Consider the following 16,317-nt stretch of genomic DNA (forward strand, 5'->3'; position numbering starts at 1 on the left):
TCAAAAAAATTAAAAATTTCTTAGTGTATTTTTTCTAAATGTGACAACGTGGCGGGTATGATGTGACACTCTAAAAAAACTAAAAACTCTTTAGTGTATTTTTTCTAAATGTGACAACGTGGCGGGTATGATGTGACACTCTAAAAAAACTAAAAACTCTTTAGTGTATTTTTTTCATGTGTAACATGTGGCACTCCAATGTGACGGGTATAATGTGACATTTCAAAAAAACCAAAAACTCCTTAGTATATTTTTTTTTTCTAAATGTAACGACGTGGCAGGTATGATGTGACAACTAAAAATTTCTTTGTATATTTTTTTCAAATGTGACGACATGCGGATATAATGTAATAACTAAAAACTCTTTAGTGTACTTTTTCAAAATGCAAAACGGCGTGGTGGGCATGGTGTGATACTCTAAAAAAAATTAAAAATTCTTTCATTTATTTTTTCTAAATGTAATATGTGACACTCCAATGTGATGATTATGACGTACTACTCCAAAAAAAAACTACATGTGATACTCTAAAAAAAATAAAAAACTCCTTAGTATATTTTTTTCAAATGTGACAATGTGGCAGGTATGATGTGACATTCTAAAAAAATTAAAAACTCTTTAGTACACTTTTTCCAAATGTAATATGTGACACTCCAACGTAACGAGTATGATATGACATTCAAAAAAAATTAAAACTCATTAGTGTATTTTTTTCCAAATGTGACACTCCAACATGGCGGATATGATGTAATACTAAAAAATTTTTTAGTATTCTTTTCCAAATGTAACACTCCATTGTGGAAGGCAAATGAGTCATTACACATCCAAAATGATTAAATAGATCACAAGAAAAAAATATGAGACAATATGGATCATAAATTCAAAAGATGGGACTTATTGGTCAATCTCTCTTAAATTTATGTTAGAAATGTGAGTTATATATAATAAAATATTTTTATGTTATGTAACGGTTATTATAACATTTTCTATTTAATTTTGAACAAAAATTAGTTTTAGGAATAAATTGAGAAAAAAAATTAAAACATGAAGAGTGAAAAAAAAAAAAAAAAAAAAAACAACCTTTAAAAATCAAAGTGGAAAAGTTGTCAAATATAAAAGAGCAAAACATAATTTATCCAAGAAATTAATCCACAGACACATGTTCAATGTAACTTTTTTTCTTTTTATTTCTTTGGTAAGAACAATTCAATAATACACACTCCATTTCATACACACCTTATATAAGGAATTATATATATAGATATTATGCGTATCGAATCCCGCACTAGATGAAAGTGGATCGAAACTCTGCAACTGAATGAACTATCCAAGAACTAAGGATCTGCAAACATAGAACACTTTCAGAGCTGCCCAGTCGGGGTTGGCCGGAAACCTCTCCGATGTAGGAGTAAGTGGTCGGAGAAGATGAGGGTCTCTCTTCAGGAGTAGAGATATGAAAGGAAATAGTGTATTCAGTTGTGTTTAAGTGAATAGAATTTAGTTCAGCTTAGTTACCTTCAACGTGAAGAGAGTGGGACTTTATATAGAAGATTTTGCTTGTTGCCCAAGATGGTTTCATGGAGCTTTAGTGCTTCACGGCTCCCTTCAACATTGTTCAAGGTGGGGGACCTTAAGGTAGTTGACAATGGAGGCATGTGCTCTTTGTAATCATACTTATAACAGATCACATTCCCTTAGTTAACTGTTTTCGTGATATTAGGAGGAAGGGACCAGCTGAGGTGGCAGCCTTCATGTGCCTGTGTTCATAATTTCCATGTTTCTCTGAAAGGTTTCCTTAGTTCAGTACCGTTGGCTTGACCTTTCACAGGACTGCTTACAGAGATGGGTTGGCCCATTTAGACATCTTTGTGTGGGCTCGACCCACTTTTGTTCTGACCATGGGTTCGGCCCATCAGTTTGGTCCACAGATTGAGTTTGGCAGCTCGGCCCAGCTCAGCATCGCAGCTGGACTGGCCTTTCCACTGTGAGTTAGACCCAAGTGCTTGAGGACTTGAGAAAACTATTCTCCATGAAGATTGTCACGACCTAAATCCGCCCCTGTGGGTTTAGCACCGTAACCGGCCAGTAATCTGAGATTACCGAAGGCCTGCTTAACAGTAAAACAGAGTACAGGGGCCTGACGGAAGCCAACACAGAAAATAAACAATGTCCAATGAGCTGCGACAGTCTGTATGCCAAAAAGACTTTTCATACATATATGCAGTCAGTGACAAAATAGTATGCACATATTTACAATCATTCAGTTCAGGGACCTAATCCCTATTAAACAGTACAGTAACAGTCTATACAGCTACAAAACAGTTACAGAGACAGACGAGGGAAATTAAAACACCCCTAAGTCATAGCTTGACAGGCTCGGAACCTCGTAGTGAGGCACATAGGTTGGCTCGACAAAACTAGAGTTTACCCCGACGCTTCTAGCTACGGTCTGGTGCTTGTACACCTACATATATATATGAGCAGTGAGTTAAAGCCCAGTGAATAACATAATGCGTAAAGAGGTTAAGAATGAATGTCCTTACAGTAATGAAAACAGATCGTTAATTCAGTATATCAGTTATTCAATCATATGTGATACATCCATTAGCATAACAGTACAGTAAATAGTAGGTCTTAAAAGACCGAACAGTAAATGATGGCCATCAATCAGTAAACAGTAGTGATTCCAACAAGGGAACCGACAGAGATCTCTGTAACAGTAACAGTAAACAGTAGTTGCTAAGGATGCCACAATACAGTTCAGAATATAGGACATACATTCAGGGTGCGTTTGTTTGGACGGACTGGATAAGGGGGGATTGTAATCCATCGGATTATTAGTCCTGGAATACATTGTCCCGGGACTATTTGGTTGGACTAAATTTGTATCCTATGTTTGTTTAGTCATGGGATTAGATATATGAATTGGACTATTTTTAGTTATCCAATGTTTGTTTGGGATATTATGGAGAAGTATAAATGCTCAAATGACTATTTTATCCTTTTCAATTATTTACTAAGTAATAGCAATATTAAACATAGCTTTAATATTTTAATTATTTTTAGCTAGATTAAATAAAATTTTGTTTTATTTTATTTTTTACATAATATTTTAATTATTTTAATTTATTATTTTCAATTAAATTAAATTTATAATTTATATTTTTTATTTCATATATAATTTTAAATTAATGACAATAAAAAATAATTTTATTTAATATATAAATTAAATTTTCAACAACACTAAAAAAATTTAATTTATAAGGCCATAATTTATAATTTATTATTTTTAAATAAATTTAATTTATAATTTTTATTTTTTATTTAATATATAATTTTAAATTAACAACACTAAAAAAATAATTTAATTTAATATGTAAATTTAATTTTTTAACAACACTAAAAAAAATTAATTTATAAGGCCATAATTTATAATTTATTATTTTTAATTAAATTTAATTTATAATTAAAATTTTTTATTTAATATATAATTTTAAATTAACAACACTAAAAAATAATTTATAGATGTTCAAAAGACTATTTTATCCTTTTCTAATTGTTTGCTAAGTAATAGCATGGAGGGTAAAATGGACATTTCACAAAATAATCCCATGGGATACCAATCCCATGGTTTCTACTCCACCTCTCCCCATGGGATAGAATAGTCCCATATTTGTGGGACTAATAGTTCGGGGGAACTATTAGTCTGGAGCAAAAAAAATGAAACAAACAATGGACTATTAGTCTGGTGGGACTAATAGTCCAATCCCACCCCCTAATCCTTCAAAACAAACACACCCTCATTCAATTAACAGTATCAATTCAGAAAGTAGTACAGTTCAATTGTTCAGAAGATAATCATTTTGAACATATCTTTACACAGTTGTTACTCACAGAGTTCTAGGCTACAGTAAAGCTAGAACGCGTCCCCAGTCGCCAACCCTACACAGTTTACAGATTGAACACACACTAAGCTACACTGTTGGGAAAGATAATAACTCAATCCCTAATTTGCCTCGGTGTGTTCTACATCTATATCCTCATTAAGTTGTCTTAAGCTAGGCTTAAGAATTCCTAGGATGGGATGGAATGAGGATGCAAAGATGCATTCAGAAAACATTTTCAGAATTTTCAGAAAACAGAAGTCCTACTCAAGCGTAGACTTACCCACTCGAGCGGACATGCAGACAAAGGTATCCGCTCGAGCGTAGACTTTCACGCTCGAGCGTTCTGCAAAACAGGCAAAGTACTGGATGTGTGAAAATCACGCTCGATTGGGCTCTTGACACCCGCTCGAGCATGAGACACAATGTCCCACTCGAGCGTCAATTATTCCGCTCAAGCAAACATCAAAACAGTGCAGAGTACTGGAAGCACGAATTTCCCGCTCGAGCGCCACTTCCTCCCCGCTCGAGCGGGAGTTCAAAATCTGGAATTTCCAGATTTGAACTTCCAAGCTCAAACCAAGTTCAAATGCATTAAAACCAATTCCTTTGGGCCTTTTTCCCGGAAAACATTTGTAAATACATAGAATAACATGATTCAAAGCTCAATTTGTAAATTCAAGGCCCAAAAGGAAGATCAATTCAACTCAATTTGAAACCAATTTTCATGAACATAAATCAAACATAACATGCATGAATTTAAACCATTTCAAAGCTTCAATTTCATGCTCTAATGAGCCAATTCTTCTAAGGACAAGATGAAATCATGGACTTAAACACAATATGAACATGCATGTAACATTTTACCATGAAATCAACTCCCAACTCAACAATTGAAACATGTATGCATGAATTAAGCTGGGTCTGTTTGGTAACGTTTACGTTTTCAGTTTATATTTACAAAAATTTATAAACTTGTTTTTGTTTATTTTTTGTTTATTTTTAGAAAAACATAAACTACAAACGCGTTTGGTAATTGACAAAATGTTTAAAAAAATTTTAAAATATAAAAAAGAGTGAGAAATGGCAAGTGGGGACAAATGGCGGCGGAAGACAGTGGTGGAAAGTGGTGACGGTGGGTGGTGGGTAGCGAGTGGGTGGTGGTGGCGGCGGGTGAATGGCGGATGGCGGGTAGGTGGAGGGTGGTGGTAGTGGTGGGTGGGTGGGTGACGGTGGCGAGTAATGGGTGGTAACAAGTGGGTGGTAGTGGTGGTGGTGGTGGTGGCGGGTGATCGGTGGTGGTGGCAGGTGGGTGGGTGATGGATGGCTGGTGGTGGTGGGTGGTGGTGGTGGTGGGTGGTGGTGGATGGGTGGGTGACGGTGGCGGGTGATGGTTGGTAGCGGGTGGTGAGTGGTGGTGGTGGTGGTGGGTGAGTGGGTGGTGGTAGTGGGTGGCTGGTGGTGGCGGGTGGTGGCAGGTGGGTGGTGAGTAGTGGTGGTATGTAGGTGGCGGGTGGTGGTGGCAGGCGGTGGATGGTAGTGACGGGTGGTGGGTGGTGGCAGGTAGATGCCAGGTGGGTGGTAGCGAGGGGTTGGTGATGGTGGTGGTGATGGCGAGTGGGTGGCAGGTGGCTGGTGGCTGGTGGTGGCAGTTGGGTGGTGAGTGGTGGTGGCAGGTGGTGGTGGGGGTGGGTGGTGGGTGGTGGTAGCAGAAGACGGTGGTGGAAAATGGTGGCAGGTGATGGTTTGTGTTGGGTGGTAAAAAAAAAAACTCAAAACTCAAAACGGAAACACCTTTTTTGAGTTTACATTTTTTGGCCAAATTTATAAACTGAGACCACTAATTTACAAATCAAAAATTTTACCAAACAAGTTTTTATTTGAGTTTTTTAAATTTTTGTAAATATAAACAGAAAACTGAAAACGTAAGTGTTACTAAGCGGCACCGCTATAATTCAATATGTTAGAACTAAATTATAACTTAGCTCCTCAACTAGACATGAACCATGCAAGGACTAGCTCGAATTCAACAATGAGAAGGTGAAATCCTTACCTAAGTCTTGAATTAGAAGTATGGAGACTTAATGTTACAAGTTTTCTACAATATCCTTAAGATTCCAAGCAAATCCCTCAAGAACACATCAATTCTCTCACTCCCTCTCTCTCTAGATCAGTTTTGTGCTCAAATGAGGCTGAGGAAAAGTTTGTCTAATTGTATACAAGGCTCAATATGTTGAGGTAAGGGCCCACTAAGGATGGCAATATTACAATTAAGTCTAAGTTGTGCAATTTATCAATAATTAACCTAATTTAATCGTACCAAATCACATTTTAACTGAATATGCCATAAAATCACATTAATTCTAAGGATCATAGAACATCGATCAATTTCGGATTCAGCCGCCGATAAGGCCTTCAATTCGCAATTTAAACACAAAGGCATGAACAGATAATCAAACAGTCAACAGATAGACATACAATTAAACAAATATACTTAATCAATTCAGTTCCAGCTTTCAGTCAATCAGTTCAGTACTTCAATCAATTCAGTTACCAATCATAATCAGTCTCAGTTTAGCAGTAATCAATGGTTAGTCGGTAAACAGTGACAAGGGTTGTTACAGAGATGGACTCAATTTCCTAGCCCATGCATTTGTCCGATTCACTAGGGTTTGGGCTTTAACTGATTGAACCGGCCCAAGGCTTGGATCCGACCCGTTTTATATTATGCTCCTTCAATATATACCAATTGTATGGATACACTATGTATTTGTGAAATAGTTAAATCAATCACAACGAGTTTAAAATAGTTAAATTTAAAATGAATATTTTAGGCATAATAAAATTGAGACGAAGCTTCAAAGGGGTGCAACAAATATCCCCTACCACTTTACTTTTGACTCGCACTTCTTTGGAAATTCATCCACCAAAACAAATCTTTATTTTTTTTTTAACACCCACTATAATTTTAACAATATCTTTTTTGTGGATCTTGCCCTATCATTCATTCTTCCAGCAACCCCCTCCCTTGCCACCTCTATCTCTTGTAGCCCCATTTCCCAATATTTGGCAAGTTTTATCCCACTATTTCCATGCCATCACCCAACTTTTTATCATTTTTTCTCGACGACCCTTACCTCATTCCTTTTCCATTTCGACAATTACAACTCTTTATTTATGAGAAACCTTAGTTGTGACCACCCCACCACTACTCAACTCCTCTTCCTCTAAAACCTACCTCTATGACACCCTAGTCGCGAAATCCTCCATCATTTTTCTCTCTCATATCTCATCGCATGTTATCCTCATCTTTTATTTTTCTCTTTCTTCTTCTTCACAACCTCTCTCTCTCTCTCTTTGATTTATCACTTACTAAGAGCATCTTCAGCAATGCATCAAATTTGAGTAAAAATTCTATTTGATATCAAGTGCTCCAACGGAGGTTTTTGAAACTTCATTAGAATATTGGTCGGCTGGGCTGATGACTGGGCGGATGTCTAGCTGGTCGACTGACCAGTGTAAATTTTTTTCAAATTTTTGCCTTGAGGTAGTCATTTGGACGAACGATCGGGGGGATGACCGGGGGGTTGACCGACCAGTGTAATTTTTTGACAATTTTTTGCCTAGAGTTGGTCATCTAGGGGGACATCCGATGGTGAAAATCAAACTGCTATAAACAGTGATTTGATGAAAGGCCATTCGTTCTCAATTTGATGCAAGAAAAATGAAATCCTGAATTTGATACCTATTTGATGAAACTGATGGAGCAGAAAAAGGCACCATTTTTCATCAAATTCAAATTTGATGAAAGGTTTAAGTAACCATTGGAGATAGTTTATGTCAATGGTGAGGTTAGGAAAGATTAAGCTTGTACATGGAGGGTGAAAGGGCTGTAGTGGTCATGAGAGTTTGGGTATCAGGGGGTGAGATCTCAAAATATTAGTCTCTTATTTCTTTTTTTTATTATCCCAAATATTAGTTACTTTTCAAAAATTGAGGACTAAAATAATATGAATTTCTTATTTTGCTCTTTTTTTAAATTCATTAACAACACAAAAACTATAATTGTGATAATTGATATTTTCAAAAAAAATACTATCAAAGGATAATTTTAGAAATTTAATTTTTTTAAAATACAATAATTATATTACTAAAAAAAAGTTAAATTCCTCCAAAAAAAAAAAAAAATTATTTTGAAACAAAAGAAGTACTATTTTCCGCTAACATAAAATATCAATTTTATCTCCATCCGTAATCATATCACTACCTTAGCTCTTGCCAGTACCCTCTGCCTAGCCATCCACAACTTCAATAACCTATCTTGCCCTCGCCCTAATCCTTCCTAACCCATTCCTGCCCTGCCATCTCTGAACCCATCCCCACCATCTACGTCCTTCCTCCAACCATCCCCAGCCTCTAGCATCCTTCTTGTAGTGTAAAAAAATAAAATAAAATAAATAAAAAAATAAAAAAGGAGCAAGTTAGTACCACTCGTTTCAAAAGCGAGGTGTTTTATATAGGGCAAATTATCGTGATAGTCTCTATAGTTTGGGATTCGTGTCACTTTAATTCTTGATTTTTTAATTGTAACATATTTAATCTTAAATTTTAAATTTTGTTCCAAATAAGGACAATTGAAGATACCATTGTTTAATTTCAAGGATAAAATTGTCAATTTAATAAAATATAAACTAATTTGACAAAACTAAATGTCAAACAAATATTTTTAATTTTTTAAAAATTATTTTTATCCACCAATGATAAAATTATATAAAATTGATAAAAATTAATAAAAATTACATGATTAATTTTTAAAAATTAATTTTACATGATCATCATCCAAACACATAATAAAAATTAATTTGGTAAAAAAATAAATAAATATCTAAAAGATTTATCAATTTTACATAATTTTATTTTTAGTGGGTAGAAATAATTTTTAAAAATTTAAAAATATTTGTTTGACTTTTATTTTTGTCAAATTAATTTATATTTTATCAAATTAACGATTTTACCCTTGAAAAATCTAATGATATTTTCAATTGTCCTTATTTGGAATAAGATTCAAAATTCAGGATCAAATATGTCACAATTAAAAAGTGACACAAGTCCTAAAATATAAGAACTATTAATATAATTCGCTCTTTTATATAATACATATGACGGACACCTCTTTTGGTGTTAATTTTACTTATATTTTTATTTATTTATTTCAAAAATACCCCAAAACATTATAATTACTATAAATTATTTTAAATTTCTCTAACTAATTCAAATAATTATCATAATTATTTATGTCCACTTGTAGTAGGTGTACATATATATATATATATATATATATGTAGAGAGAGAGAGAGAGAGAGAGAGAGAGAGAGAGAGAGAGAGAGAGAGATGAATGATTGTGTAAGAGGGAGATGAGGGGAGTGAATGTGTAAGAAGCTTGGGAGGCATTTTCTAGCTGTTGCTGTGCACAAGAGAGGCAACAGAGAGATGGGCTTCACGGTAGCTCATTGGGGCTCGTTCCACTGCATCTGAATTCTTTGTTTGTATGGGAGAATACAAAAATGCCATAACTTTAAAAATTGAATTAAGGTTGCAGTATCTTTACACTATGGTAACGTTTGTTTGGACGGACTGGGTAAGGGGATTGTAATCTATTGAATTATTAGTCCTGGGATATATTGTTTCAAGACTATTTAGTTGGATAAAATTTGTATCTTATGTTTATTTAGTCATGGGATTAGATGTCTGGATTGGACTATTTTTAGTTATCTAATATTTATTTGGGATATTATGGAGAAAGATAAATGCTCAAGTGACTATTTTTTCATTTTCAATTATTTATTAAGTAATAGCAATATTAAACATAACTTTAATATTTTAATTATTTTTAGCAAGATTAAATAAAAATTATTTTATTTTATTTTTTGCACAATTTTTTAATTATTTTAATTTATTATTTTCAATTAAATTAAATTTATAATTTATATTTTTTATTTAATATATAATTTTAAATTAACGACAATAAAAAATAATTTTATTTAATATATAAATTAAATTTTCAATAACACTAAAAAAATTTAATTTATAAGGCCATAATTTATAATTTATTATTTTTAAATAAATTTAATTTATAATTTATATTTTTTATTTAATATATAATTTTAAATTAACAACACTAAAAAAATAATTTAATTTAATATGTAAATTTAATTTTTTAACAACACTAAAAAAATTTAATTTATAAGGCCATAATTTATAATTTATTATTTTTAATTAAATTAAATTTATAATTTATAATTTAATTTTTTTATTTAATATATAATTTTAAATTAACAACACAAAAAATAATTTATAAATGTTCAAAAGATTATTTTATCATTTTCTAATTGTTTGCTAAGTAATAACATGAAGGGTAAAATAGACATTTCACAGAATAATCTCATGGGATACTAACCCCATAGTTTCTATCCCATCTCCCCATGGGATAAGATAGTCCCCCAGACTATTAGTTCGGAGCAAAAAAAATAACACAAACAATGAACTATTAATCTAGTGAGACTAATAATCCAGTCCCATCCTTTTATCCCTCGAAACAAACACACCCTATCTGTACTAAACAAATTTTCAAAGTAAAGCTTATGGATTTTGGATAAATCTTGTCAACATCTCATTGCGTGGCAAACAAACATCTTTGACTAATCAGTGAGTCCAAAACATTTATATACATATTAGTTACTCACATACGTGATAAGTTGGCAATTTAAATAAGTTAAAAAAATATATAATATTTTGTATGTTAGTCAAGTAATAAGTGTGTTTTTTTTATTAAACTTAAGGATATTAGGTTTAAGTCTTGCCCTCTTTTTAAAATATTTTTTTTAATTGATAAATTTACTTGGCACATAAAGAAATCAACGCTTTAGGACACCAACATGAGTGTTCACTTGATATATATATATATATATATATTAGCAGGTGATACGCGATGCGTATATAATTCAAATACATAAGATTAAAAATAAATAATAAAAATTAATATTATAATATGTATATTGCCTAAGTGATAAGAATGTTTTTAATAAAATTCAAAATCGTGAGTTCAAACCTTGTGCACCATGACGTTGTATAACTTTTTATTTTAAAATAGAAAAATATGTCACATGACATAGAGGGAAACCTTGGACACTAAGTCTAACTTTCACTTAATAGTAGTATAGATATGTGGCAGTATAACAATAATTTCATGTAACAAACAAACAAATAGAAACAAAAAATAAGGATAAATTACGTTAGTAGTCCCTATATTTTAAACATTATGTTATTTTAGTCTTTGTAATTTCAATTGGCTCAAATTTAACTTTAAAATAAAAAATCAAATTTGACCAAATTGACACAAAGTTTAAAATTAAAATTAAGCCAATTTAAATATAAAAATTAAAATAACACAATATACAAAATATAAAAACTACTCATGTAATTTGCCTAAAAAACAAAATACACTTTTAACTACCTAAGAATCATTAATGGGGGTGTTTGTTTCAGCTTTTCAGAGTCAACTTATGGCTTTTAGCTTTGAAAAAGTTATTTTGAACTGTTTGATTAAACTTATTTCAAACAACTTCTGATTCTAACAGTTTATTTTAACTCAAAAAAGCTGATTCTGAGAAGCTGCTCATCCCTTGCTTTTGATTATCAGCTTCTGCTGTGGACATGTTAATTTATGGTTATACTCTTAATTTTTTTTATTTTTTATTTTTTTAAAAATAGAAAAAGACTCAAATGGACTATAGATTATTATTATTATTTTTTATGAGAAATGTAGACAAATAAAAAATAAAAATTAATTGAAAATGCTATTTCACAGCTTATTTAACAAACACTACTCAGCAACGTAAATCTATAATCCAACAGTTATACCAAACAAATTAATAATTTCTGATTAAAGTCATAATCTATAATCTGTTAAGCTATCTATAAGCTGTTTTAACAGGTACACCAAACGGAGCCAATATATTACAACAACTAAACCTACAGTGGTAGTGTGCTTACCCCAATCTAGGGACATTGTGAACATGTTTTTTTTTTTTGTTTTTTTTTATTTTTTTTTAAGTTCAAAGTATTGTGCGTTTTTTTTTGAGAGAATTATCAAACTTAATGGTAGTATTTTCTTGATAATTAAAAGTTGACGCATCAGTTCAATTATGTGACCCAAAAGATTGATAAGTTGATTATAGAGTATTGGGTTCGACATTGGAATGTTTATAACTTAAGAAAACGAATCGCGAAGTGGGTACAAAAGCGAGAATATTATTTTTCAAAATACATTGAGAATTTGTATATATATTTGTAAGACTACATTTCTTAGCAACTTTTAGTAGTTTTTTTTTATATGCATCAATCGTTATATAAAAAACTATATAATCTAAATGTTAGGAAGATGCCATGGAATGTCTAAAAGATTAAAAAAGCCAAATAATATTATATATTAGTAGATGTTTTAAATTTATTCTCAATTATTTTTGACTTCTTATGGATTGAATTATGTTGGAGAACAAAAAGAGTAGAATATTGTGTGTATGCATGCACTACTAAAAATTGACATATTTTTGTTCTAAATTCATCAATTTGTAAATTTGAGGGAGATCAATCACCATATTTAGTAGGATTAATTAAGAAACTAAACTTAAAAACTTATGTTTAGTGATATCACTACAAAAATAATAATAATAATAATAAGGTTTTAAAGACTAAAATTTAGAGATAAAATTATTTTTTAGGGACTAAATATTTTTATTGTGTCATTATTATATTTTTAGTAATGAAAATTAGACATTAATGATGAATTATTATTTTTTGGGACTAAATTTTTTGTCTAAAAAAAAAATTATTTTAAGATCAAATTATTTTGTCTCTAAAAGTCTATTTATTAGTGATATTTTTAAAATTTTATCGTTACAAACCTTATTTTTTATTTTTTGGGATAATTTTTTAGCGATTATTTTCACGATGATAGAAATTAATCCCTAAATACTTTTTATAATAAAAATTTTATTTTTAAAAATTAAAAAATTTAATTTCTAAAACTCCTATAATATAGAATATCCTCTTGGCTGTTAATACTAATGAAAATTAGGAAGCTACTCAATCATGTCTGTGACAGATTAGACATTTTTCATGTGATAAAAAAGAAAAGTGTACAAACTCAATCATTTGATTGTTCGACTATCCACAAGACTCACATGCACGCACTGCATCACATTCTTCACCTCAAGTTAATTTACATTGATTAGAGTAACTTTAATAATAAAAGGTTTATAATTTTTTGACTTATTGTAGTGTAAAAGAGTTTTGTTTTGTTTTATTTTGTTATTATTAATATTTTTTAGACATTTGGCTCATTATTAGAGAGATTTTTTTAGATGTGTAACCAAAAAAATAACATTGACAAGCCTTATGATTTTGCCACTACTTAGAATTGTTCTTACATATCAATAAAACAAAAGAATGTAAGGTTTGAGATGTCCTAAATAAGAGTATTTTTTAATTTTTTTTTTTATAAAAAAAGATATGTAAAAAAGTAGAGAAAATATATTGATTGATATGACTCAAAAAAGATAAAAAGATGAATTTTTTTAGGTTATGCCAAACAAGGAAATCACATGACACATTATGTCTTCATATTTCAAAACACTCATAATTAAAATCATTAATAAATCATGTTTCAAGATTTTCATATGTCAAAATTCTTATATCATTTACGTAGTAAATATTTTAAGACATTAAGGCCATGTTTGATTCACAACACTAATAGTGAAGTATTAATAATCCCATCAAATTAGTGTGGTATTAACTATCCCATCCCTACCCCATTACTAATAATCCTACAAATTTGTTGGATTAATTATCCATTGGATTAATAATCCTAAACCAAAATGTCAAAACAAACATAGGATGATTGGGCCCACGGATTAATAATCCTAATCCCATGCTTTAATCCTTCCAATCAAACATGCCATAAGAACATAAGAATCTAAGGATATAAGATCATTGACCCAAATCAAGTAATTATGAATTAATGGGATGTCTAAAGTCATAAACGAATCAAACTGAACAATAAGTTATTTAAATTTAACTTATAAATTTAGTAAAATTCCAATATTTATTTTTTATTTTTTATTTTTTACAGTGGATATAACTAATCTAAGTTCAAGTTGAGTTAAAAGGAATTAACTAATTTCAATTTTTTTTTCAACTTTCTTTGTTCATATCACTTAAAATTTCAAATGAATTATTAACAAGTCAAACTCTAAGAAGTTTGTGTAACTACAATGTAATGGCTCTCACCTGATCAGCAATTGTTCAACGTGAGTGGTTTGTGAGTTCCGCTGTATTGGTTCAAAAAAATTAATTTCGGAACCTCTTGTGTGGGCTCAATTTTCAACTCTCTTTGAGCCTGACTTTGTCAGGCGAGGTTTTCGGGTCTAGGAGCGTTAGCTAGGACTATCGCACATCGGATAACTTTTAGGTGTGTGTTGTGTAAATACGGTGTCATCACCCTCACTCAGAGCATCTCCAACGGTAATAGACATTTTATCTATTTAAATATTACTATAAGTATATATTTTATTTTTTCTATCAACTATTTCATGTTTCTACTCCAACCATGCTCTTTATTTTAGCTATTCATCTAAATACTATTAATTTTATAAAATGTCACATCAGCAACAAAGATGGAGGGAAATGATCCTAATGGTTAAATATATTTTGCCTAGTCTTGAAGGCTAGCTACATGTAGCTAGTGAATGTGAGTTGAGCTAAAATGCCTAATCATATGCCTAGTGCATTGAAATTGAAAAAAATAAGTTATACTAAACATTTTAACTAACAAACATGATATACCTAGTGGGTTGGAAATATTCTTATAATTGACAATTAGCCAGTATGAGTGGTTTGTGGATCCCGCTCTATTAGTTTTATAAATAAATAAAAAAAATTCTGAGAAGTTGATTCATTTTAGAAACAAAGGATATATTAGTAAATTGACAAACATAGAGGATGATACCCAAAGACAAGTGCAATCCATTGGGTCCCCAAGTGTTCTTGGGTCGTGTTCCAAATTTCACTCACTTTCTTCTCCTTGGGATGTCCGCAACCGCAACCATCTCTCTCTCTCTCTCTCTCTCTCTCACACTAAACTGTCCTCAAACTTTAAACCCTTTTATCCTGTATAAATACCCCCCACACACACATGCAACAACCTCTCAACATATCACTTCCCATCACTCTCGCTCTCTGTCTCCAAGCCCATCTGAGTTTCTCTCTCTCTCTCCATGGCTGAACTTGAGTATCAAACTAAGCTACCCGTACCCAACAACAATAACAACCACAACAACACAACCACCACTAGTAATTCACGTTTAAAGCTCTTCGGATTCCACGTGTTAGAAGACGAAGAGGTAGACTCGACCAAGACCCCATCTGGGTCGCCGGAGTCCGGCTGTTTTCCGGCCGCCGAAGGCCGGAAATACGAGTGCCAGTACTGCTGCCGTGAATTCGCCAACTCACAAGCATTGGGTGGCCACCAAAACGCTCACAAAAAAGAAAGACAACAATTGAAGCGAGCCCAAATGCAAGCCCACCACCGAAATGCTGCCGTTTCATTCATGCGGAACCCGATGGTCTCCGCCTTCGCTCCGCCGCACCACCTCCTCCCTTCGCCGGGACAAGTGGTGCTTCCGGAAACGGCGGCAGGGCAATCTCCGTCGTGGGTTTATGTCCCACGCGCCGCCCCTCCATTCCACGTGTCGCACGGATGTGTGTTTTCATCGACGGCAGGGGCGGTGTTGGGTGGGAGAGGTGCAGGGATGGTACCGTATGGTGGCGGTGTAGGAGAGTCGATGTTGATTAATGGGCCTCAACAGGGTCGGGCCTATGGAAGTGTTGATGGGCCTTCGTTGAGTAGGTTTTCGAGAGGTGATAGTGGGCCTAGTTCGGATGACTCATTCGGCTTGGATTTGCATCTTAGCTTAGCCCCAGCTGCGCCGTGAGCTTGGCTCGGCTTTATGAATCGGCTGGGAAGCTGAAGTTAATTACCCCAGTCGAATGATCATGTAAATTTTCAGATTTTATTTATTTAATTTTTTCCCCCCTTCAAGAAGGTAATTTAACTACTTTTGCACATTGATTATTGGTATTACCACATAACTATGCTGTTTTTACACTTTGCCATTATATTGAATTTTACAAATAATAGTGTTACAGACACTAATTAATATATTAATTAATGTACTAAATTATGTTATGACATTATCACTTTAAAACTGGAAACCACTCATTATATAAATTATAAAAACTCAAAATTTTTAAAATTATATCATATCATTTGTTAATTACACTAATTAATATATATAGCTTTATTTTTTTACAAATGTT

General features: G+C 32.3%; 1 protein-coding gene across 1 annotated transcript; it reads left to right on the forward strand.

Moving 5' to 3' along the window:
• Positions 1–15,094: 15,094 nt before the first annotated feature.
• LOC114294670 (zinc finger protein GIS3) lies at positions 15,095–16,065 on the forward strand. The gene has a single exon (XM_028238812.2). It carries the CDS (start codon positions 15,216–15,218, stop codon positions 15,930–15,932), a length of 717 nt encoding a protein of 238 aa, XP_028094613.2. The 5' UTR covers positions 15,095–15,215; the 3' UTR covers positions 15,933–16,065.
• The last annotated feature ends 252 nt before the right edge of the window (positions 16,066–16,317 follow it).

This window comes from Camellia sinensis, chromosome 10, assembly GCF_055761805.1.
Source record: "Camellia sinensis isolate YWXY chromosome 10, ASM5576180v1, whole genome shotgun sequence".
Lineage (NCBI taxonomy): Eukaryota > Viridiplantae > Streptophyta > Magnoliopsida > Ericales > Theaceae > Camellia > Camellia sinensis.